We start from the raw sequence: 25,125 nt of genomic DNA, 5'->3' as shown, positions 1-25,125 counted from the left end.
TTCAATCACATGAACAAACCCAGGAGAGATAACTACATATACTTTTCCTTACCTTGGCCCATCTACCTAAATCACAAGAGCATCGTATTTCCTGTTTTTGGAGATTACATGGAAAGCTTTTATAGAATAAAATGCAGGTTGGAACAATATTTCAGCATTCATATGCTGAACCTACTTATAATATTTTAATGGGAAATGTGGGGACCTGGGAGGGGAGAAAGAGCTTAAATATGGGCATGTCAATGGGACCGGAAAGTACAGAGGCCCCCCACACAAAAAAGAGGGATTTGGGGAAGCAATAATGTCAAATGGGACTCAGCATAGGTTCTGAATTTTAGGGCTTTACAGCCCAGAGGTAGTGTAATTTGATGCAAGTGTACTCACCTGGTAAAATGGCAAAAGATTAAGTGACATTGAGAACCGATGCATCTGAATTCATAGTCATTTTGCTATCATGTGGTCCCCAAGTTACCATCCATTATAATATAGATGTGGAAGCTTAAGAATGATACTTCCCAAAGAGCAAAAACTATACTCACCATGTATTTCGTTAAAAAGAAGTCAAAAGGGTGAAACATTTCAAGCCGTTTGATAAATATAATCATAAATATCAGAGACATATGAAAATTGGCAAAACGGCACCACCTCAAAGACCATCCTCCCTGTGATATTTACAGCTCAGTAATTGAGCTGGGAAGGCTACTAAAATCAGTTTGCAAGAAAATGTTTACTTGTAAATGGCTGTCTCACTCCCTTCCAAATTTGTTCATTTCTGTTTTGCTTTTCTGCAGAGAAAAATTCACATTTGAAGAGTGTCAATCAGGGTCATCAGCTGAGCGACTATCACAGAATGATGTGGAAGTCATGGGGAGTAAGAAGAGAAAGCAACAGCAGCCACTTTAGGAAGGTTTGGGAAAGACCATGACCAAGCTGGTTTATAATGTAGAGAAGGGGTGGGTGGGACTGGTACTTTATATGCACAGCAAAAGGAGGCTGCAGCTTGCAGCTTCATGGAAAAAGTGTTGCTTGTTATCGAGTGATTTGTAGCTCAAAAAGTGACTGTGCCTTCCAGTTCCATAGACAAGGGCTTTATCCTGAATTCCAGCTTCCTCCCTTTCCAAAGCCCATCTAGATGTGAGCACCAACAAGAGAAAGGGGAAAAGATGGACATGTCCACCCATATGACCCTTACTAGACACACAGTTCAATAGCAACACCCTATCTCCAGGACATTGCGTCGACTATAACATCTTGAATGGATCTGCAGAAAACTGTTTGGCTAAGCTGATAAACCTGGCCAGGCAGCAGGGACACACAACCACTCGTAAAGTATCCATCAGAAACTGAGTCAAATAAGAGAATCAGAGCAATGAAAGAAACATGAAACGGAATTCTAAAAGGAGCGAGAAATGTGCATACAATTTCCAGCAGAATTCCACAGAAAGCCACCAGGCACTTGATGGAGTTCCCCATGCCCCATGTCCAAAAGACATAACAAAACACAGAAAGCTCGTGTTTATCAACATACTGGCATTTCTAGCCTTTTAACAGTGGTTATTGAGCAGATTAAAAATTATGACATAGGTATTAGAAATATATTTTAATGCATCGAACCCCAACAAATCAGCATTTCCACTGTGAGCTAACAGAAGAAACTGCTAGCCCCTATTGCACCCTTTTCCCTGATTTGTTTGATATGTGTTATTCTCCCAATTATCTAGGATTCAAGGGTATTTGAATAAAATGGGTAAAGAACTACTCAAATAATTCCCTGAATCAACCTTCTTTTATCTTCCTACACACACACACACACACACACACACACACACACACACACCTTTCCCTTTCAAGCAATACAAAGTAGCCAGAAAAGCAGACTTAGATTTCACCTTAGCAGTCTTAGCTGCACTTCCCTGCAAAGCAGCACTAAGAGACGGAAGTGGAAAGAAGAGAAGAATAAAGGGTGTGCCTGATCCTAGAAATCAGGAAGATCATCTTTTCATCATTTAACACTAATATGCTTGGCAACACAGTCGAATGAACATCAAATTGGAGGACAAGGACCAACCAAATAGTCCACTTTACTCCATGTGGGAATTTTGTACCTGGAGTGAAATCAAAGCCCTACAGAAGCACACTAAACCTCTTCTCTCAAAAGACAGGAAGACAGTGAGAAGCACAAATGTACCTAGCTCACATCTATCTATATTCTGTCTTGAAGGGCACACTGATTGGAGGGGAGAGAGACGTGATCAGTTTGGATTTTACAACCCCATTTGTTACTCTGTGACTGTCTCCAAAAACAAAAACAAAAAAAAGAAAAAGAAAAGAAAAAAACTGAAAAATTTCACCTACTTGAAAATGTACAGCTACTCTAGAAAAACAGGGTGTGCACTTTACACATCAGGGAACACACTTTCTCTATAGATCTGGGTATATCTTTGTTCAGCCTTCCTGAGAACAATGATGTTCAATATAGACCACAAGTCTTTACATACATTAACACTGACTACACAGATATTCCTGAAAACCTTCAAATCTTTAAAACATGCTATTGATTCTGGCCCCGCAGATTCCAAGGGCTGGCATCAGCTATACCTCTCTGAGTAATCTTCTAACTGAGGTCCTTTATGTGTGCGAACCACAAATAATCGCTCTTTTCTTGTTATTTGTTACCATGATATAAATTAAAATAGTAAATCACTGGCTGTGACAAAGATCCTGACAACACCTACTTGTCAATAATCAGAAATTAAAGCATTACTATACTGAGCACGGGGTTGACCTAATTTCCTACCGCAGAATTTAAATTTCCTTTCACCTTTTTTAGTTTCAAGTAGTGTGCAAGGTTATTATAACTGCCTCAGAGCTGTTCCTGCTGTCAGTGCTAGAATAATCAGACTTATTGGAATTGCTTTTGTAGTTTCTTAAAAACAAACATTAGGCACATAAAAGTAGCAAATATCTAAAGCATTCACTGAGGAAATGGCAGTTGCCTAATTAAAGGAAGATTTCTTTTGCAACCACTGTTATTTGGTACTGAAAATATATATTCTTTCCACTATTTCCCAGGGCTGAACTAATCACTATGCACCAATATAAAAAAAAGTAGCCTTGAGTTTTACTTGGGATTAGGGTCTAGTTTCATATATGATCTGGAACACACACATACATACACACACACACACACACACACACACACACATTCACACGTGCACAGACAGATTTCCATTTAATCTGGGGATCAGACTCTTTCTAGAGGAGCCTTGGCATTTGCATGCTGAATTGTTGAACTTGGCTAGTACTGCTGGAACACTGGCAGGGTGGGGATGGGAAAACAGATTTAGAAGTTTCTGCTACTGTGGGGAAGGGACTTCAGTGGCTATGTGTCAACCTAAGCATGAGCAGTCTGATTCTTGTTCCCATGTCCTGCTCTCGGAGACAGTTAACATTTCATTCTGTTTGGGTGAACTCAGGGCAAAGATGATGGCCTTGGTGGTTGTTCCAGCTGTTACTTGTCCTCCCAGCTCTATTTGTTTTTCAAGGCTTACCTCCCACCCACCCTCAACTTTGGCCAAGGCAATTTCGTTTCAGGGTCATGTCCAATGCATGATCAAACAATGATGACTGAAAGCAATTCCACACTGCTCAAGGGTCAGAAACCTTTCATATAGCCATGTTGTTTCCTTTGCCCCTCTCGCTTCTTTGAGAGCAAGGGTATCCTCCCCTGGTTTGGAACAAGGAAATAAAAATGTCTAGGCACAGGCACACACACACACACACACACACACACACACACACACTCACACACACACACACACACACACACACACACACACAATGATGGGGTGACAAGGACAGACAGGGAGAGTTAACTCAGGAACCAGGAAGAACATTTGCTAAAGAAAGAAGGTTGATTTCACTTAAAGACTTTACTTTGACTTAAACCAGAAGATGGATTACCCTCCCCCACACACACACTTGGGATTAAAGTGTTTTATAATTAATACTATGGCTCCCTTGGACAATTAAACCCCATTCAATTTAAGTTTCAAACTTAACTTTACATTTAACTGAGCTAAGCAGTGTCTTGCCCTTTCCATTGTGATCAGATTAGGAATCACAAACTTTGCTTAAGGACTAGCAGACACCCGGAGAACAGAGAAGGCACCCTGAAATGACTCTACACTGAACCTCAAAAGAAGCCCAATAAACAAATTAATAATAATACTATAAATAATAATAATACATAGAAAATCTCAAACCCTCAAGCCCCTCTTTCTTTTCTTAGTCAATTCCTTGACTTTCTAGGCTTTAATTGTTCGTCTTTTCTTTATTTCTCCAAGTCCTGCAGCATGGAATATGCACAGGAGAAAACACAGGGAGGGAAATGTCAGTTGGAATCCTCGGAAGAAATCAGGCAGAAAGTTGACCTTTTGGCACTTAGCAGTGCAATGCAAGGTAGAACCGCGTGCGTGCGCCCCTTTTTCTTGCCAGGTCCAATGGACGGTTTCGGGGGAACAACCCGCCTGGTTCGTGTCCAAACTGGGAGCCCCGCAAAGGAGCAAAAAGCTCCCCGGGCCCGATCCCCGCAGGAGGAAACCAGCTGTCCCTCTCTGGGCAAAGCGAGAAATCCGCTTTAGCTCTCCGAGCCTGTCCCAGCAGCCAGGAAGGAGCTGGCTGGCAAGCACTGGCGCCGGGGTGGAAGCCCCAGGGACGCACCTGCAGAGGCTCCCAGGACAGGCGGGGAGACCTGCCCGGACAACCCGGTCTAGCTGATACCAGCCGCCACCAGCTAGCACTGCTTCTGGTCCAAGTTTTGCCTTCCCCTGGCTGCTGCTCGTGCCACAAGTGCACGAATTGCGGGGATAAGAGGGGGTCCGGGGCTGCGATCCACTTACCCTTTGAGGTGTTCCCTCATGGTTGTAAGGGTTTCACAGGCAGTCAGGGGCGGGCGCTTAGAGCGGAGGAGTAAGCTTGCCCGAGCCACGGAGCTCCCCGAAAGTCAAGCGCCGCCGCCCAGGCTCGCAGTCGAAAGCACTGCGGAGGAGCCGCCGCTGGCTGGCGGGCTGGCGGGCGGGCCGGACAGGGAGGGGGAGCTGCGTGCAGACGGGGCGGGGCTGGGAAGGGCTCCTCCCCCACCTAAGGACCTGGGAACCTGGATAGCCAGGAACAGGGCAGTGAGCGCTTTCAAAGCAGAATAGAAATGGGGGGGGGGACATAAAGACCAAGAGGAGTTGAAGCTAGACCCAGGAACCTGAAAGCCACATCCCCTCTTGCCAACATCCCCTTAAAAATCCTCTGGCAAGGCTACTTGTTGCCTAAATAAATGACCTAGGTGCAAATGACCTCATCGTAGATAATTAGCGTGTGGGCTTGGAGTTTTCTTTTTAGAAAATGAAAGAAAAAAATAATCACATGAGAAAATATTCACCTCCCTCCTCCACCCTTGTCTTCCTCAACTGAAAATTAAAGAAGTAGGACAGGAAAACAACAATGACAAAAAAAAATCAAACTTATCCTGAGTTACTATGAATCTTTATTTATATATTTTTTGAGACAGAGTATCTCACATAGTTCTGACTGTCCTGGAACTCACTAAGCAGACCAGACCAGGCTGGCCTTGAACTCACAGAGATCCACCTGTTTCTTTTTGTTTGTTTTGTTTTTTCGAGGCAGGGTTTCTCTGTATAGCCCTGGCTGTCCTGGAACTCACTTTTTAGACCAGGCTGGCCTCGAACTCAGAAACCTGCCTGCCTCTGCCTCCCAAGTGCTGGGATTAAAGGCGTGTGCCACCACGCCCGGCTTGATCCACCTGTTTCTTTCTCCCCATTGCTAGGATCAAAGGTGTACACCACAATTCCTGGCTACCCTGGGTTCTTAAGAAACAACCTTTGATATTATAGCACTGATTCTTAAAATGTCCTTCTAGAACTAACAGTTTCACCATCATCACCTGAAGATTTCTTAGAAAGTCCCCCCCCCCGACATACCCCCAAGAGCCTCAACCTGGATGTACCAAATCAAAACCTGAACACATTAAAGTTGGAGAGGCGCCGATAAAGACTCAGAGCAGAGCAGCACTGGTGGTTTTATCCTGAAGTGTTAGAAAAAAAAATCTGGAAGGATCTCTCTTTCCAGTATAGCACTGGATTTGAAAAGTAAGTAGGCCTTGAGGGCCTGGTGTGACTCATATCAGAAGCTGTCATAGGAAGGTAGAATTCTACTAAATGCAACTGTTTTGAACTTAGAGATATTCCGGTTGCAAGGAAAGCTTTATTAGCACAAGAATTGCCCACACTCTCTACTCATAGAATCCAAGGAGCCAGTCTTTTTCTTTTTTATCTTTCAATCATTTGGTGTTTTTTTTTTTTTTTTTTACTCTTCTGGAGGATTCATCCCCTTAAGTTGACGTTTTATGTGTTTTCCTTTTATTTTTTTAAATATCATCTTTTCTCCCCTCTACATTGATTGCTTAGATTGTTTAAGCCTAAAGGGCCTGCAAACATCAATTTCCATTTATTGGTACGGTACAGCACAACAAAGAGGCAGAAATGGAGAAAGTGAAAGGGGACTCAGCGGCTTCTTCATTACTTTCGACAAACCAAATAAAAATGCAAACGTTACCACTAAAGATATGTGCCTGTAGGTAAGACTAGTGTTGCTATTTTGAAGCAAATATGTCATTTTTTGGCATTTCTCTTCAGCGACTCAGTCTGGTGCTTCCTATGCTTTAGCAATTCTGAGCTAGTGAGCTGAAGAGGCAGCTGCTAGTGCGGTCTAAGGAGGACACACTCAGACTTATTTTGGGGCAAGGATGTCCGTAGGTCTAAAAGTAGTTTCCAAGTCTGCCTCTCTCTAGAGTGCAGGCATTAGTGGCCTTTGATGAGAAAGCAGTGGCTTCTACAGTAAACCAGTTAGAGTTATCATCGCACCGATGCTGGACATCACTTAAATATTGTTTACTTCAAGGGGAAGATACAGACCCCCACAGCATGGACACTTGTAACTATTAGAACTCAATTGACTAAGGATCTGCAAGGCCTGTGTGCTGAGGTTGACTATCACTCACTTCTCTTTGTTTTCTGTCGGTTGGTTGATAGTTTTGCAGTTAAGTGAACTGCTCAAGATTCAGGACTTCTGTTTCTCTGAACTATAAATGCAGGAGTCTATTTTCCCACTGCCCAATTAGAGAACTCCTAAGAATGATTTGTCAGGGAAAAGACAAAGAATGGAAAACATAGAATCACTATTCAGATTTTTTTTTTAAATTTGACAGATGGCAATCCTCAAAAATATAGCAGTAAGTTCTTTTTTAGACTGGGGTTATAGGCACTTAAACACTTGTTCCAAAATCTTGGTATTATTTTAGAAAATACTGAAAGTATTAAGGAATGATGTGGGCATCACACTGACTACTTTATTGTTGATTTCAGCCATATTGCAACTTTTGCTTAGTAAGGGAAGATTGCTTTTAAAAGCCCAGAGTTGCCTTACCTTCATTAGTGATATCATCTATATTGTTTATTTATAGTAGCTATTTTATATTATCCTTGATTTGGGGTGGTGCAGGGAATAACATCTATAAAATACACTAATCTGTGTCACAACTCTCATCTATTATTATCCCCATTATTGTTGTTGTTCTGTTTTCATTGGAACCACAGACCAGGAAAGGACCTGGAATTCTGTCAGGAAAGAAAACCGGACTGCAGACCCTTCCTTGGGTAAGCTCTCTGTCCCACCTTCATAACTAGAACATGGTGGCTTAAGAGCTGGAACTAGAGAGCTTGTTTCTACGAGTTATACATTTAGCTACTCTGCTGCACTACCACAGTGAGAGCCTTATTTTAAAAAAAAGTTTGTTTTCTTTAACGTGCTCACAAGCAAGCTTATTGATAGATGGGAGCAAAGGGGAAGCAAGATGGTAGAAATAGCAGTGAAAATGGAATGAGACATGAAGGGGTCAAGAAGGTGATTCGCTGAACTTTCCTGTTGCTAAAACATTAGTCTTTGAATCACTTCAACTTTGCCAGCACCTTTGGAAAACCCAGTTCTCTGCCCTAAGAGACAGGGCTGCATGGCGCCCTCCTTTCTCCTTCCCATGCCTATTCAGTGAGCTCCAGTCTGTTCTGTACCCCTAGGACGCTGAACCTCTGTAGAACCAGGCTTTCTTGCCCTTTGATTTCCTTTCACTTTCAACCAATGGGAGGCAGTGATGAAAGGAAGGTCTATGGAAGAAGATGAAAAGGAAGAAAGCAAGCGATAGCTAGGTATTTATTTCCCAAGCTCCCTCCTGCTGACCCCAGGCCTGGCTGCATCTCAGCCTTACAATCTTTCCCTTCAGGCCCAGCACTCTGCAGGTGCCCCCGGACCATTCCTTTCCCTTTGTACATTTTCACAGTTTTGCTGGTCCTGGTTTTTGCACCTTCCTTCGCCAAATCTTTGAAATAGATTTTTTTTCCTCATATTGTCTTCAAGTTCCACTATTCAAGTGTCTCCTTGAATACTGACCAAAAAGAGTTCTTTCTGACTTTAGCCACCTTATAGAGCAATATAGATTAGACACTGAAAGGGGACAGCAGGAAGACAGCAAACCCAGTTACACTCCTTGGGGTGGAAAAGCAGACTAAACAGTCACTGGACAAGTATGTGTATAAAGCTCCTATTAGGCCCACAAGAAGTCACATCAAAATGATAATATGAATAGGTGCCAAAAAAGCAAAACCTTTTTTCTTTTGAACAGCTTTGGTGGTCTATTTGCCTTCAGGAGGGAGTGTCAACACAGAGGCTATAGAAAAAAAAAAAAGAAAACAAGAAAGGACTACGGTGAACAGCTAGAGTTCATCTGTGTTGGTACCTGAAAGGTGTGCGGGACCTTCAGAAAGATGAATTGTAGCTACAAATGTGGCTTTATCAGATTTGTCTTTAAAAAAGTCTCTCGAGTAAATGGGGTGATGGCTGGATCAGAAGATAGCCTGGGAATAGAGTAGCCAGTGAAAGCTTACTGCAATATAACAAGGGTCTGAACAATGATAGTGGGAGAAGTAAGAAATGGTAACATAGAGTAGACATTAAGGGATCCCTGATGAACTAGATGTACACATAGACAGCAAAGAAGGAGGATGCTGGTCCTAAATTCACTAGCATCAAATGAAGAATGTTACAATGGTCTAACATTCCACACCCTGCACCCAATGCACATATTCTTATTTTCTAATTGAATTGGTCCAGGGCATTGGGATTTGTCAGGCTCTCCAGGAAAATCTAGCCTATAACCAAGGATAAAGCCTTCTCTTTGTGTTCTATTGCTGTGAAGAGATACAACCAAGGTAACTCTTATCACAGAAATGATTTCATTGGGGCCTTGTTTACTGTTTCAGAGGTTTAGTTCATTATCAGCATGGAAGAAGCAGACAGGCATGTTGGAACACAGGCAGAAATGTGCTGGAGAAGTCTGTGAGAGCTACATCCTAATCTGCTGGTCCAGACTCTGGCTTTTGAAACCTCAAAGCCCAAGCCTAGGGACATATTTTTTCCAACAAGACCACCCCTCCTAATTGTTCTATTTCTTCTCTAATAGAGCCACTCCCTGATAACTAAGCATTTAAATATATGAGCCTATGGGGACATTCTTTTTCAAATGACCACAGGACTATGATCCCAGGGTGGATTCCACAACTGGATGATTAACATTTACAAAGCAAGAAATGTCACAACAGGATAAAGGGTAAGAGGACAAATGATGACTTAAATGTTGAACGTGACAAGGTAAAGATCATCGTTGCACAGTGTAAAAACTGAAGGTGCCTAGGAGGCAGCTGTTGGCCCTCTTAATCTTGAGCTAGAAGGATAATAGTTTGGAATAGAGTAACCAGTGCATGCTGAAAGGAGCCTGATATAACTGTCTCCTGAAAAGCCCTGCCAGAGCCTTACAAATACAGAGGAGGTTGCTCACAATCATTGGACTGAGTGTGGGGTCCCTAATAGAGGAGTTAGAGAAAGGACTGAAGAAATTGAAGGGGTTTGCAACCCCATAGGAAAAACAACAATATCAACCAACCAGACCCCCCAGAACTCCCAGGGACTAGGCCATCAACCAAGGAGTACACATGGTTCCAGCTACATATATAGCAGAGGATGGCCTTGTCAGGCATCAATGGGAGGAAAGGTCCTTGGTCCTATGAAGACATCACAGATGCCCCAGTGTAGGGGAATCAAGAGCGGTGGAGGTGGGAGTGGGTAGCTGGGTGGGAGAATACCCTCAAAGAAGCAGGGGGAGGGGGTGGGATAGCGTTCTCCAGGAGGTGGGAAAACCAGGAAAGGGTTTTTACATTTGAAGTGTAAATAAAGAAAATATCTAATAAAAAACAAGAGTTACAGATTAGAAATGGTGAATAAGCCCGGGGGTGGGGGGTGGGTGGAGAGATCAGGGCCAGGAGGCAGGGGTGGGATGGGGGTGGGGTGGGGTGGGGGTGAAGAAATGGCAAAATAGCAGTATTGTAGGAATATTAGGCTCGAATATACCTATTTTATGAAGAGTATGAATGACCAAGCACAGAAGCCAGGCTGCTCTAATCTTCCTCAAGCACATCTTTTTTTTTTTTTAAACCTTTCTAGGCTACTTGTGATTTTCAGTGTTACTCCAAAGTTAGCAGTGTAAAACTGCTGAATAGAATAAGAAAATGACAAGGAATAGATTTATTGGACATTTGAGCGGGGGTGGGGAATGGTGGTGGTGGTGGTGGTGGTGGTGTATGTGTGTGTAGGAGTGGCCTTAAGGAACATCACCATTAGTTAGGATCCGGCTTTTCTCTAGTTCTAAAAGACTCTATGTGAATTGTTTTATTTACTGTAGCCAATGTTAAATATAACCTGTACCACTTTGTAAAAACTCATTCAGAGAATAGATGTCACTTCAAGAAAGTAATGCATATTTTATAGTAAATATGCACCTGGATATCCAGTACACGCATAATATCTGTATGCTTCTCTTTGCATAGTAGGAGCTCTAGCCATGGACCATGAATCAGACTTCTAACAAATGCTTACCATAACGGTGAATCACTGCCACTTAGGGCAAATGTGATGGCATACTAATTAAAATACATATAATAATGCCTCTAGATCATTGTTAAACTGTCAACAACCAAGTCTGAAAGCAGAGCTTTCAGAGCCAGAGCACATCACACTCCCACCAAAGCTTATTTTTGCCATGTTCTTCTTTTGCAGGGAGGCAGGATAAGCCAGGCCAGGGAAAGTTTTCTGAGACAGCTGCCAGCTACACCAGAGATTTCACCAGACAGGTTCCAGATAAAGTCGAACTCTCCTTCAATTGCATGCAGTTTTCATTTAATACGATTTCTTAAAGCTTCACAGAGCCACCTATATCAAGCCAAACATCTAAAAAGATGTGAAGTTTAGCATCTTCACTAAAATAAAGGCACACTTCATTAACCTCACAGGCCGGTAGTCGCTTAGTGGGAAAGAATTCAGCAAGCCTATTAGCCTGCCAGCTATAGCACTACCAGGCTCCTATGAACTACACCACCTCATGCTAAAAATGGAGAATGGGTTAAGGTGGTACAACTACATCTGCTGCAAAATTCCTGGTCCACCTTAACAGCTCAGAGCTGTAACTATTTGCCTTTCCCAACCTGATTGTGCCAAATAACAGGAATTTCAAAACTAGGCAGAAATTCTGACACTCTGCATAATCTCTCTTCCTCTTCAGCTACAAATAAGGCTTTGTATTCGATTAGACGCACAGCAGGTGAAAACCCCAATTAGTGAATTCATTCTGGGGCCTCTCTACCTTCCTCCCACACACAACCACACTTTAGAAAAAAACCTGGGAAGTCACAGTCTCTTCTCAAATCACAAATTAACCCTTTGATCTACCCAGTGAAGAAGAATTATCACTGGAAATGGGGAAAAGTTGGTTATTTTTTTACTTCTTGACTTCACAATTGGGGTTACAGACAATTCTGTTTTAGCACAATTGACTGTTTTCTCCACAAATGCGCTCAGATCTTCTGATCAATCTAGAAATCGTAAGGTTTTTTTTTCTTCCTAACTGAAAATTCACAGTGCCAAAATTATCTAAAGAATGATTAATGAGCAGCCTGCTACAAGAGAGAATTACTTTTAAATTATGTTCTTATTTAGTGTATTTGAGATGAGAAATATTAAATTTCAGTGTAAACAGTATGTGTTGGCCTTAGGAAGTACACACAGTCTATATTTCATACTTTGTACATATTTATCTGTCTGAGGAAATCATCATTCAGGAAGAGGAGAGGTTTGCTTTGAGCATTCAAAGAAATTGAGACAGCTTTAGTTTCTAGAGTGATTTACTTATACTTTGTCAATTGCTTTTCTGGAAATAATTCCCAACCCAGTTTTATTTATGAGCAGATGATTTTAAAAGAGCAGCTTTGTCTTCTCTAATTGTTTTAGGACTGTCACTGTTCTTGAAACAAGTCTTACAACTTATTATCCACAAGAAAATCCTGAACACACATCAAATAGTAATACAGCTTTTAGAAGCAGTCATCTGTTACTGTCACTGGCTCATTTCATTCTGAGTCTTCTTAATTAAAATGCAGAGTTCTACATACACGCCTTCCTAAATTACCCTTTGCTGAAATTCTCGAATTTCATAAAAAATGTTAAATGACAACCTAAGCATTATTAATACTTCTTACTTGGTTCTTGCGATTGGGTAAAGTAAACAAAGGATTTGCCAGTCAATTACATGAACAAGGAAGTCATTTTAAATTGAAACAGATAAGGAAATGTAATATTCATATACTACAGATGATGACATGAGTTATTTTTTTTTCCTTTAGGATGAATATCTTTATGATTCATGTTCTATCTGAAGTAGCCTTCTTAATCTGCAACAAGTATAGCTGCTTTGGATAGCACATTACATCAAGGTGCAAAGCAGAGACCAGGCCAAATTTGCCCCTTAGAGGCTAGTCACTAGACCCTTTCTAGGTGAGTAATGTAATCACTTAGGGGCATTTGCTAACTCTTCTGTAAAAACACGGATACTACTGAGCAGGAGAAGAGTATGGGTCAAAATCACACAATGACTCTGAGAGGCCTTTGAGGCCTGGGGAAAGCTGTGGAATTGAAAAGGCCCTGCTGCACAGGTGTGACTCCTTATAAGCAAATCTACTATGGGCAAGAAGAAAGATGCTTCAAAAAAAAAAAAAAACCAAAAAAACAAAAAACAAAAAAACCTTAAAGGGCCAAGAGTCACTCAGTCATTCCTCCTCAGTAGTTTACAAAGGGAGCTATCTTCCTTGCTTGGTTGGCTGTTTTGTTATCACTGTTAGAATATGTCAAAAAACCAGGTGTGCTGGTGCAGAATTATAATCCCAGTTGTTCCAGAGAGGCTAAAACACGGATCAAGGCTTGATCTACAAAGTGAGACACTGTTTTAAAATACAACACCTCTAAATAACAATAAATTCAAGTATCATCACTTAAACTTTTCAATTTAAATTTTTGTGTAAAGAAAAAATGAGATTTCCAACTATCTAAGGCCTTCCTCTTCCAGCTTCTTGTCTTGTTTTGTTTGAGGAGGAAAGCCACTTCTCAGGAGACTGAGATGGGATCACTGTGAATTGAAGGAAACCCTGCACTCAAGTGAACTCAAGGCCATCCTGGAATACATAATTCAACTTGGTCTGGAAAGTCCACCACTACTCCCTCCAAAGCAAGTAAATGAAAAAAAAAATTCAAGATAAACCCATAACCACAGCCTAAGATATGAAGAAACGTTACAATATTTGCTATTCTTCTTTGGGTACAAATGTTAAAATATTATCATTTTTCAGACATGTTTTAAGAAAATGGCGTATCTTGGTTCATGTTTTCAGATGCAGACACTGTGAGAAAAATAGTGAATATTGATTTTTCTAGGTTTCAGTGGGAGAAAAAGCAGTCTTTGATGGAGGTCTCGTGGGGGCAGGTTTTGAATAGGGCTGCATATGTTAGGGATTCCACAGAGAGTCAGACATCAATGAAAGAGGAACTGGATAGATTACAGGTTCAGCTCAGTTCAGTAGTAGAGCACCTGCCTAGCATGTATGAGGTCCTGTGTCCTTCTCCTAGCACTGAAAATCAAAGTGTGTGTGTGTGTGTGTGTGTGTGTGTGTGTGTGTATAAAACAACTTCACCAGTTAATAATATATCAATAGCTGAATATTGTACTCCAGCTCTGAGTCATTTTTGTCAGAATGAAAAGTTCACACTTATTTATATATATGTGTGCTCATGTACAAGCACATGCCATAGTAGAAGGGTTATGGTCAAAGTACAACCCAGAGTTTTCTCCTACCACGTGGATGGAGGATGGAACTCAATTCATCAGGCTTAAAAACAAGTGACTTTACCTGTTGAACTATCTTCCAAGTACAGGGAAATTTTTACATATGGAAAGAAAATATGGCTGCAATGTATTTTTATTTTTCGACAACTTCTAAGAAATTATTTAAAGTACTAGCCCTCAAACTAAATTTTTTTCATTAAGTATCTTCCTTAAAATTCCCTTTAAATTTCTTTAAATCGTAGCAATAATGGTATATTTGTAGAGTACTTCCATATGTCTCTGTTGGTTATTCAAACTCTTCTTTTTCTTTACAGTTAGTGAAAGCTGGAGGATCCTAGGAACCCAGCGTTAAAATATAGAAAAAGATTCCACAATGTTATCTGATTACTATAGGGATCCAATGGAAATTGACTTTAGTAGGTTTGCAATCTACTTGGGGCAAGGGGTGGGATAAACACACATATGACCAGACATAATATCAGTAACATTAAGATAATTACAGAAATAAAACAGAAAACAAACATCCAAGTTAAAGGGGAAAATGTATCCGTTTGAACTCTTGAAGATCAAGAACTAACTAGCTTAGGGTTGGCAGGATGAATCAGTGGATAAAGGCATTTCCTGCCAAGCCTGATGAGTTCAGTTCTCTCCCTGGACCCATGAGAGAAAGAAGAACCAGTTTCCAAAGGTTTCCTCTGATCCACATATGTTGTGGTATATAGTATACATGCACTCACATGCACATGATGATGATGATGATGATGATGATGATGATGACGACGACGATGATGATGGAAATAGTTGTAACACAGTCCAAGAATGGAGTCATGTGAGAATTCTGAGTGCTTGCGAGAGCACTCCAAGAAGACAAGACCAGACTCTTGTGACCTCAGTTTATTTAAAACATGAATTGTTCTTGGAATGTGATTTTTCTTCCTCCCAGGTGTATCAGATAGGAGTGAGTATACTTCAGATTATTCATTACAATGGGCTATTGTTCCTTTATCTGCCTCTATGGGAAAACATGTTTTTGCCACATGCCGCTTGCCCATCATGTACAGCTTGCCCTTGTGATTGGACAGTTTATTCATGTGACTCTTCTTAATCCTCAGAGTATATATTGTTTGATGCTATGAATAAAGTTGGCTATTTTATGAGACTTTAGTCCACCTTATTTTTAGGCTCTACTCTCCCCGGCGGCATCACCTCTAGAGTGGTAAACTATAACATCATCATCATTGTCATCACCACCACCGACAAAAAGGTAATTTTTTTTTTTTGTTTTTCAAGACAGGGTTTCTCTATGTAGCCCTGGCTGTCCTGGAACTCACTCTGTAGCCCAGGCTGGCCCCGAACTCAGAAATCTGCCTGCCTCTGCCTCCCAAGTGCTGGGATTAAAGGTGTGCCACCACCGCCTGGTGAGATCTTTCTTTTTTTTTTCAAAATAACAATATCTTTATTTACAAAATATACAGTTTCACAGAAACAGCTTGCTTTATACACATAGAGATGCGGTCTTAATATATCAGTCTTGCGTTGAACCTAAAGAATCCTCCTGGGTGCTGGGATTACTAGTCTGTGCCATTTTATCCAATTTTCAAATCATATTCTTGAGTTAATATCAATAATGCCTTACTACAAAAATCTATGTCCTCATCATGTGACCTGACATCAATTCCTTAGAAGGTAGCTGCAAAGGAATGGATGCTTTTTCTCATATGACAGGCATAGAAGAGACTGGCAGCACCTGTGCTATTAGGATGTCTCTTTCTTCAAATAGAATTAAATTTGTAGTGAGAAGAAATAGTGATGAAAAAGAGAATGGGGGTAGAAATACAGGTCAAAATTTTAGAGCACTTGCTGCTCTTACAGAGGACCTAGGTTCTATTCCTAGCATGCGGAGTCTCACAACTGTTACTTCAATTTCAGGGAATCTGATTTGTTCTGACTTCTGGAGGCACCAGGCACACATGTTCGTGGTCATACATACATGCTGCCAAAATATTTATACATGTGGCCAAAAATAAATAAATATAAAAACTATGTTTCAAAGAGAAAACAGAGATCAAAAATAGGAATGTGTGTTCAGGAGATGATTCCGTGTTCTGACTTCTATGGGGACCAGTCCCACGTGTTAGTGTACATACATACATTCAGGCAAAACATTCATACACATGAAATAATAAATAAATCTAAACAATTTGAAAAAGAAAATGGTTTAAAATAAGATTATGTGCCCAGGACACTATTCTAGCAGTCCAGTTAAGAGAGGATGAAGGGGCAGGGTGCTGGAGAGATGGCTCACTGGTTAAGAACACTGATTGTTCTTGCACAGGTCTTAGTTCAATTCCTAGCACCCATAATGGTGGCCTATAGCTTCCTGTAACTTCAAATCCAAAGGATTTGATGGCCTCTTCTAACCTTCACAAGGGCCAGGAACACATGTGGTAAGCCTGAAATCTATGCAGGTAGAACATTACTACAATAAATCTAAAGGTATTTTTGAAGAGAAAAAAGGAGGACAAAGGCCTGAACTAAATGTATAGCATTAAAAACTGATAGAACAGTATCCTTCAAGACAGGTTATAGAATTAAATGAATGTTACTTTTAACTGATTGGATATATATGATACAGAAAACGGAAAAGCCTAGGATTTTTTGTTTGATTTGGTTTGGTTTGGTTGGAGTTTTTGTTGTTTTTGTTTTGTTTTGTTTTGTTTTGTTTTGTTGAGACTAGATTTTACTCTGTAACCCAGGCTGTCCTTGAACTAACTACATCACATTTGCTGGCCTTAAAGCGACAACAATATTGTAATCTCAGTCTCCCTAGTGCTGGGATTACAGGTATGAATGATCATGCTTGACTATATTTAGGATTTTTTAAAATTTTATGATTTATTTTTATGTGTATAGGTGTATTTCCCTACAGAAATATCTGTGTACCACATGCATGCAGTCCTTGCAGAGGCCAAAGGAGAACATCAGATCCCCTAGAACTGGAGTCACAGGTGGCTGTGAGCTGCTGGAAATTGATCCTGGGTCCTCTGGAAAATCAACAAGTGATCTTAACCATTGAGCCATCTCTCCAACACCATGTATTTAGGATTTTTGATAAATAACATCATTGGTTGTAGATTCTCATATATAGATATGAGTGTATATATAAACATGCATATATATAATTTGCAATATATAAGTATATGCACACTATATGTGCCTTTTTAAGACACCTTATTCCTTACTGACTTTGGAATTGTGGGTAAGAAGTGTACATTTAGCAAGAGTGAAGCCCTGGGTCTGATCTTTAAAGCCACAAAACAACAACCAAGAAAGGGATAAAATTCAAAGCTAAAGAAATATAAATAGAATGCAACCTTAAGAAAGGAGATGTTAGAACACAGTAAGATTATAGGGCTTGACACAGTTATTAAGTGTCACTATGCACACCCACCAAAGTAAGAACGATAAACAAGTCAGGGTGTTAGGACATATGCAGAGAAAGTAGAACTCTCAAGCTTTGTTCATGGGAGTGAAAAATGGTATAATTATGCTGGGAACTAAAAGAATACATAAAAGATCAACATATATGTGCACTATGGTCTCAAAATTCTATTGCTTAATATAGTTCTTGCATAAGTGTATTCATGAAATAATGTATTTTAAAGTGTTTAGACTATCATTTTGAGTATGGAATGCTCAATCACATAGTATATAGAGTATATTCACATAGTGGACTATCTCTCCAATGAACAGGAACAATTTACTACTTCACTCAATGGTATAGATAAAGTTCTTTAAAGAACCAGACACAAGAGTACATGCAGATATATATATATATATATATATATATATATATATATATATATATACATTTTAAGAAGAAAGTATGTGTATATGTGTGTGTTTACAAAACCTGACCAGAATAGTTCATGGTTTTCAGAGTCAACATAGTGAGTACTCATAGATGGTGAATAATTATTACAAGAGAATATAAGGTTATTGGTCACACTCAGTTTCTTTAATCATGTATATGTGTGCATGTCTGTGCATATAACTGTGGGTATCTATGAAGTCAGATGCCCAAGAGTTGGAGTTGTAGACCATTGCGAGCTGCCTAACATTGCTGCTAGAAACTGAAATCAAGACCTCTGAAAGAGCAACACACCTCCTAACCATGGAGATATCTCTCTGGATCCAATACTTTTATTTCTTGATCTGGGTGTTATTTAAATAAATATAATCAGATTTTTAAAATTCATTGAAGTGCAGAGTTACATTTAATATAATTTCTTCTTAAAATGTATTTATGCTTTAAATTGGCAGAAAATTGCATATTCTATTATATACAAAATGTTTTGGCATACATAAACATTATAGGGCAGAAATGGTGAATTAACATAAATAACAGTTTATACATGGTATATATTCTGTGATGAGAATCATAGATAGTCTATTCTATTAGCAAATTTTAATACAATGTTGTTCACTATAGTCAAAATAGTGAACTTATTGCACCATAGACCTATTAGTTATAATTTTCCTATCTGAAATTTTGTACCCTTTGGCCAACATAAGGCTTCCCTTTCTTTTTTTTTAAACAAATTTTTATTAGATATTTTCTTCATTTACATTTCAAATACTATCCTGAAAGTCCCCTATACACTCCCCCCTGCCCTGCTTCCCAACCCACACACTCCCGAGTCCTGGCCCTGGCATTCCCCTGTACTGGGGCATATAATCTTTTCAAAACCAAGGGCCTCTGCTCCCAATGATGGTCAACTAGTCCATCTGCTGCTACATATGCAGCTAGAGACACAAGCTCTGGGGGTACTGGTTAGTTCATATTGTTGTTCCTCCTATAGGGTTGCAGACCCCTTCAGCTCCTTGGGTACTTTCTCTAGCTCCTCCATTGGGGGCTCTATGTTCCATCCAATAGATGACTGTGGGCATCCACTTCTGTATTTGCCAGGCACTGGCATAGCCTTCCAAGAGACAGCTATATCAGGGTCCTTTCAGCAAAATCTCATTGGCATATGCAATAGTGTCTGCGTTTAAGGCTTCCCTTTCTATATATTTAACATACTTCACTGAAATTATTCTCCTTTAAGGTAATTTTTTTTTTTTTTTTAGTTTTTCAAGACAGGGTTTCTCTGGCTGTCCTGGAACTCACTCTGTAGACCAGGCTGGCCTTGAACTCAGAAATCTGCCTGCCTCTGCCTCCCAAGTGCTGGGATAAAAGGCATGCGCCACCACGCCCGGCTAAAGTAATTTTTAAACTTATTTTATTTTATTTGTTTTGGGTGTGTAGGTCAGATGACAACTGAATGAAGTTGGTTCCCTTATTCCACCTTCCTGTGGGCTCTAGGAATTAAACTCAGGTGATCAGGCCGAGAGGCCAGTGCCCTTACCTGCCGAACCATCGCAACAGCCCAAAATGATCCAAAGAGCAGTGTGTAATTTCTTGATAAATTTTCGGGATGGCAAAGTGAAAGCAAAACTATAACTGGAAAATTTATTTTATTTTGATAGTTGGTAAGGGGGAAAGTTAGTAGTTAAAATTAAGCAAACTATGAGCTCTGGGTAAATTAATAAAACTAGATCATGAGATCACAATGACATCACTGAGATGGGAGATACTGTATGATGTCAAGTGTTAGCAACTCCTCATCAGTGGTGGTTTTTTACAAGATGTTTCTATGTAAGCTGAGACAGAGAATCAAGCACATCTAACATTTATGGGAACCAGAAGAAGAAGATCCAACAATAAAGGTTTCTATTGACTCAGACCAAGAGAATGATAAAAGTCTGCTACGGTAGTCTTTTCTGATTTGTTCATTTGTTTGTTTGAAGATAGGATGTCACTAATGTCATCATGGATGGCCCTGGATTCACTATGTAGACTCCACCTGCCTCTGCCTCTGTATCCCAGGTGCTAGAATTGAAGGTCATTATTTCTGGCTTCTTTTTTCTCCCACAAAGGTTCTAGTTTGATTTTTTTTCCCTAATAACAAATCCATTTGGAAAAGTGTGTAATCTCAGCATTAGGCATAAGGAAATTGAATGAAGTTGGTGTCCAATCCATGTCTACTAAACTGTCAGTATACAAAGCTATAAAAGAGCTTTGGTTCATACTTGTCAATATAGTGTACTAAAATGTGTTTATGTGTATGACTTTAATATATTAATATAATTTTTAATAAGTGGACAGGGATTAACCAATACCTAAGTGATTATCAGCAGTGCTATTAAAAGTAACAACAGTTGTAACTATTATTTATTGACAATTTATAAAATTCAAATTAATCTATGAGGATTTTCAATTTTGTTTTAGACCTTACAACACTGAGATACCAAGAAATAGATATTTTCGTAAGGACTTATGACTAGCAATTAATTAGTAGAGATTTGTTCTACAAGTAAATTACAAAGTATTCAATGTCTTCTCTACTATCACCCTTGTTCAAGGCTTTTCAAGCTGCAGGTCATTGGTACTTAGTAAATTATAAAGTCTATGCTGTAAATCATCCTAAGTATTGTTTTTAGGAAAACAAATCCAGATAGAAAACAGGAGAAGGTTACACAGCAAGAGCTAACAATCCTTATAAAACTTTCCATTCAATCACCTAAACAAAGAAACCAAAAATAGAGTTATAGAGATATAGAGGGGTGTGTGTGTGTGTGTGTGTGTGTGTGTGTGTGTGTGTGTATTGCTGGCACACACACACAGTGTGAAGAAACAGAAGGTCTGCTTTGTTTTTGTTTTTATTTTTATTTTTACAGCAGATTGCTATAAAAAAAAATCGGAAAAGTTCCCGAGTCTGTCTACTGTCATTTCTCTAGACTAGGGTATGGAATTAAGTTTGGGGGGGGGGGTTAATAGATTCAGGGGAGAGGGGAGTTGGGGAAACGTTTAGTAAATTTTAAGTCTTCACGTGGAAAACTACAGGAGTGAAAATATGCTTCATGTTTCAGTTGCGTCTCCTCTGCCAGCTGTTTATTTGGGTGACTGTTAGGAGTATACTAGGAATCACACAGCCATTTTTTTTCCTTCCAAATGGCATGGTGATATTGTCACATTACAGAAGGAGGAAAAAAAACAACATTGTGCTAAAGTATTGTCAAAGGGAGTAACAAGTAGTTTAAACTACTACACACAACTGCAACACACTTCAAAACATAAGCTGAGAAAGAATCCTTCTGCTCTCCTCTTGCAGCGAGTTCTAATTTGAAACTCTAACCCACATGCTCAGGTTTAGGCATTTAAATTGACAAATGTTTACCTGAAAGAATGGTGGCATTTTAGGGCTTGTTTTGATACCTATAAATTCACCACACTAAGTACTTCAGAAATCTATGTGAGTACATATTAATGAAGACTGATAATGACTATATCTTTTTAAAAAGGAAAAAGATACTTTGATATCATTTCAGACATATTTAGATAGTATATATCTCTAAGAATATTAAGCACATTAAGAACAAAAGACAGCATTAAGATTAACTTATTTAAAGAGTATCTGACTTAGGAGTAATCAGGAAGTAATAATCTTTACTCACAACATTATTCACTAAATTCTCTATAGCGATATATAGCTAATTGCTACTGTTCTAACCAGTATTTAGACTGTGCATATTGTATCTTTACCATTGGCTATGAAGCTATCAACAAATTGTTTGGCTCAATAATGACTACTTACAAAGCAGGAACTTTTAGTAGCTTATCGTATTTTACCAATATCTAAAGTCAATTTTCTCGCTCACCAGAAGAATGTCCTATACCTTATGTTTTCTTCTTTCCCCAAGAAATAGAATGCTATAGTCAGAGCTCCATCCTCCTTCCAGCCTGCACATAGTACCTGCAGTCACCAATCAGTGCACTGCACCCCACCTGACAGCTCTGCCAGCCTCCCAGGAGGTCTGCACTAACCCTGGAAACATAGCTCTACCTGCCTCCCAGGAGGTTTGCTGCAACTCAGGACACCAAGGCCAGCTAACACCAGAGACAACCAGATGGCAAAAGGCAAATGCAAGAATATAAACAACAGATGCCCATGATTTTGGCAGCATCAGAATCCAGCTCTCCTACAACAGCAAGACCTGAATATCCTAACACACCTGAAGAGGAAGACTGTAACCTTATACTCCATCTTATGAAGATGATGCAGGCCTTTAAAGAAGATATAAAGAATTCCCTTAAATAAATACAGGAAAACACGACCAAAGAGTTGAGGGAACTGAATAAAATTGTCCAAGACCTAAAAATGGAAACAGATGTAATTAAGAAAACACAAGTGGAGGAAACTCTGGAGATGGAATACCTAGGGAAGAGAAAAGGAACTACAGATACAAGCATCACCAAAAGAATAAAAGAGATGGAAGAGAGAATCTCAGGCATAGAAGATATTGCAAAATAAATTGATATATCAGTCAAAGAAAATGCCAAATGTAAAATACTCCTAACTCAAAACATCCAGGAAATTTGGAACATTATGAAAAGGCCAAACAAAAGAATAATAGGAATAGAAGAGGCAAAGATTCCCAGTACAAAGGGTCAGAAAACATCTTCACAAAATCATAGAAAAGAAAATTCTTATCTAAAGAAAGAGATGGCTGAGCCGGGCGTGGTGGCACATGCCTTTAATCCCAGAACTCGGGAGGCAGAGGCAGGCAGATTTCTGAGTTCGAGGCCAGCCTGGACTACAAAGTGAGTTTGAGGCCAGTCAGACCTATACAGAGAAACCCAATCTCAAAAAACCAAAAAAAAAAAAAAAAAAAAAAAAAAAAAAAAAAAAAAAAAAAAAAAAAAAAAAAAAAACAAAAAAGAATAAAAGAAAGAAAGAGATGGCTATAAACATATAAGTAACTTACAGAATACCAAATAGATTGGATGAGAAAAGAAAATCCTCCCACCACATAATAATTAAAACATTAAATGTACAAAGCAAAGAAAGAATATTAAAAGCTGCAAGGGAAAGAAGGCCAATTAAAATATAAAGACAGAATTATACTTGACATCTCAATAGAGACTCTAAAAGTGAGAATAGCCTTATCAACCCTAAGAAACACTAGATGCCAGCCTCAATATTATACCTAGCAAAACACTCAGTCACCATAGATAGAAAAACTAAGATATTCCATGGCAAAACCAAATTTACGGCCCAGAAATAAACTATACATGCTGCTAATCCAGTCCTACACAGGATACTAGAAGGGAAATTCCAACACGAGGAGGATAACTATATTGAAGAAAACACAAGAAATTAATTGTCTCACAGCAAAACTAAAAAACCAGAATCACACAAAGGCACAGTAATACCTCCAACATCAAAATAACGGGAACTAACAATCACTGGTAATTAATAGCTCTCAACATCAATGGTGGGAATTCACTAATAAAAAGATACAAGCTAAAAGTCTAGGTAAGGAAACAGGATCCATCATTTTGCTGCATAAAAGAAATATAGTTCAGCAACAAAGATAGACACTACCTCAGAGTAAAGTGCTATAGAAAGGTTTTCCAAGCAAATGGTCCCAAGAAACACACTGGAGTCATTTAATAAGACTTTCAACCAAAAGTTATCAAAAGAGATGGGGAAGGACACTTCATACTCAACAAAGGAAAAATCCACCAAGATGGAGTCTCAGCTCTGAACATCCATGCCACAATGCAAGGGCACCTACATTCATTAAAGAAACATTACTGAAGCTCAGATCACAAACTGACTTTCAAACAATAGCGAGGTACTTCAACATCCCACTCTCACCAATGGACAAGACCTCAAAACAAACTAAACAGAGAAACAACGAAACTGACAGATGTTATGAACCAAATGAATTTAACAAATATGTATAGAATGTTTTACAGCAAACCAAAATAATGTTCCTTCATAGTACCTCATGTAACCTTCTCAAAAATTGACCATATAATCAGGCACAAAAGAAGCCTTAACAGATATAAGAAAAGTAAAGTAATCCCAATGCATTCTATCACAAAATCCCACATACTTGTGGAAAATGAACAACTCTCTACTCAATGGTATCTTGGTCAAGAAGAAATAAAGAAATTAAAGACTTACTAGAATTCAATGAAAATAAAGGCACAGAATACCCAAATTTATGAGACACAATGAAAGCAGTGCTAAAAGGAAAGCTCATAGTACTTATTGCATTCATAAAGAAACTGGAGACATCTCATACTAGCAACTTAACAGAAAACTTGAATGCTCTAGAAAAAAAATGAAGCAAACAAACCCAAGAGGAATAGACTACAGGAAATAGTCAAACTCAGGGCTGAAACCATTCAATTAGAAAGAAACAGAACAAAAACAACAACAACAACAAAATCATCAAAACTAAGAGCTGGTTCTTTGAGAAAATCAACAAGATAGAAAAACCCTTTGCGAAACTAACAAAAAGGCAGAGAGTCAGTATCCAAATCAACAAAATCAGAAAAGGGAGAAATAACAGAAACTGAAGACATTTTTAAAATCATTAGGTCATACATCAAAAGCCTGTATGCCACAAAACTGGAAAATCTAAATGAAATGGATGATTTTCTAGACAGATACCACTTACCAAAGTTAAATCAAGATCAGGTAAACTGCCTAAATAGTCCCATAACCCCTAAGGAAATAGAAGCAGTCATTTAACGTCTGTACTGGGTAGTTTTGTGTCAACTTGACACAGCTGGAGTTATCACAGAGAAAGGAGCTTTAGTTGAGAAAATGCCTACATGAGATCCAGCTGTAAGGTATTTTCTCAATTAGTGATCAAGGGGGAAA

The 25,125-nt window shown here is 39.2% G+C and overlaps 1 protein-coding gene across 12 annotated transcripts in view; it reads right to left on the bottom strand.

Annotated features, from left to right (window-relative positions):
* Nucleotides 1–25,125, bottom strand: part of Dmd (dystrophin) — a 2,621,826-nt gene that overhangs the window by 153,406 nt on the left and 2,443,295 nt on the right. For 4 of the 12 annotated variants that reach the window (XM_021187613.1, XM_021187617.1, XM_021187614.2 and 1 more), the window contains exon 1: nt 4,902–5,066. The exons of the other annotated variants lie outside the window; for them this stretch is intronic. In XM_021187613.1, coding sequence (XP_021043272.1) covers nt 4,902–4,921 — 20 coding nt within the window. In that variant the 5' untranslated portion in view covers nt 4,922–5,066. Of the gene's footprint in view, nt 1–4,901; nt 5,067–25,125 lie in introns of those variants that run through there. 12 annotated transcript variants of the gene reach the window in all.

This window comes from Mus pahari, chromosome X, assembly GCF_900095145.1.
Source record: "Mus pahari chromosome X, PAHARI_EIJ_v1.1, whole genome shotgun sequence".
Taxonomy (NCBI): domain Eukaryota; kingdom Metazoa; phylum Chordata; class Mammalia; order Rodentia; family Muridae; genus Mus; species Mus pahari.
The sequence above is the reverse complement of the archived record's forward strand: the minus strand, read 5'-3'. Positions and strand labels throughout refer to the sequence as shown.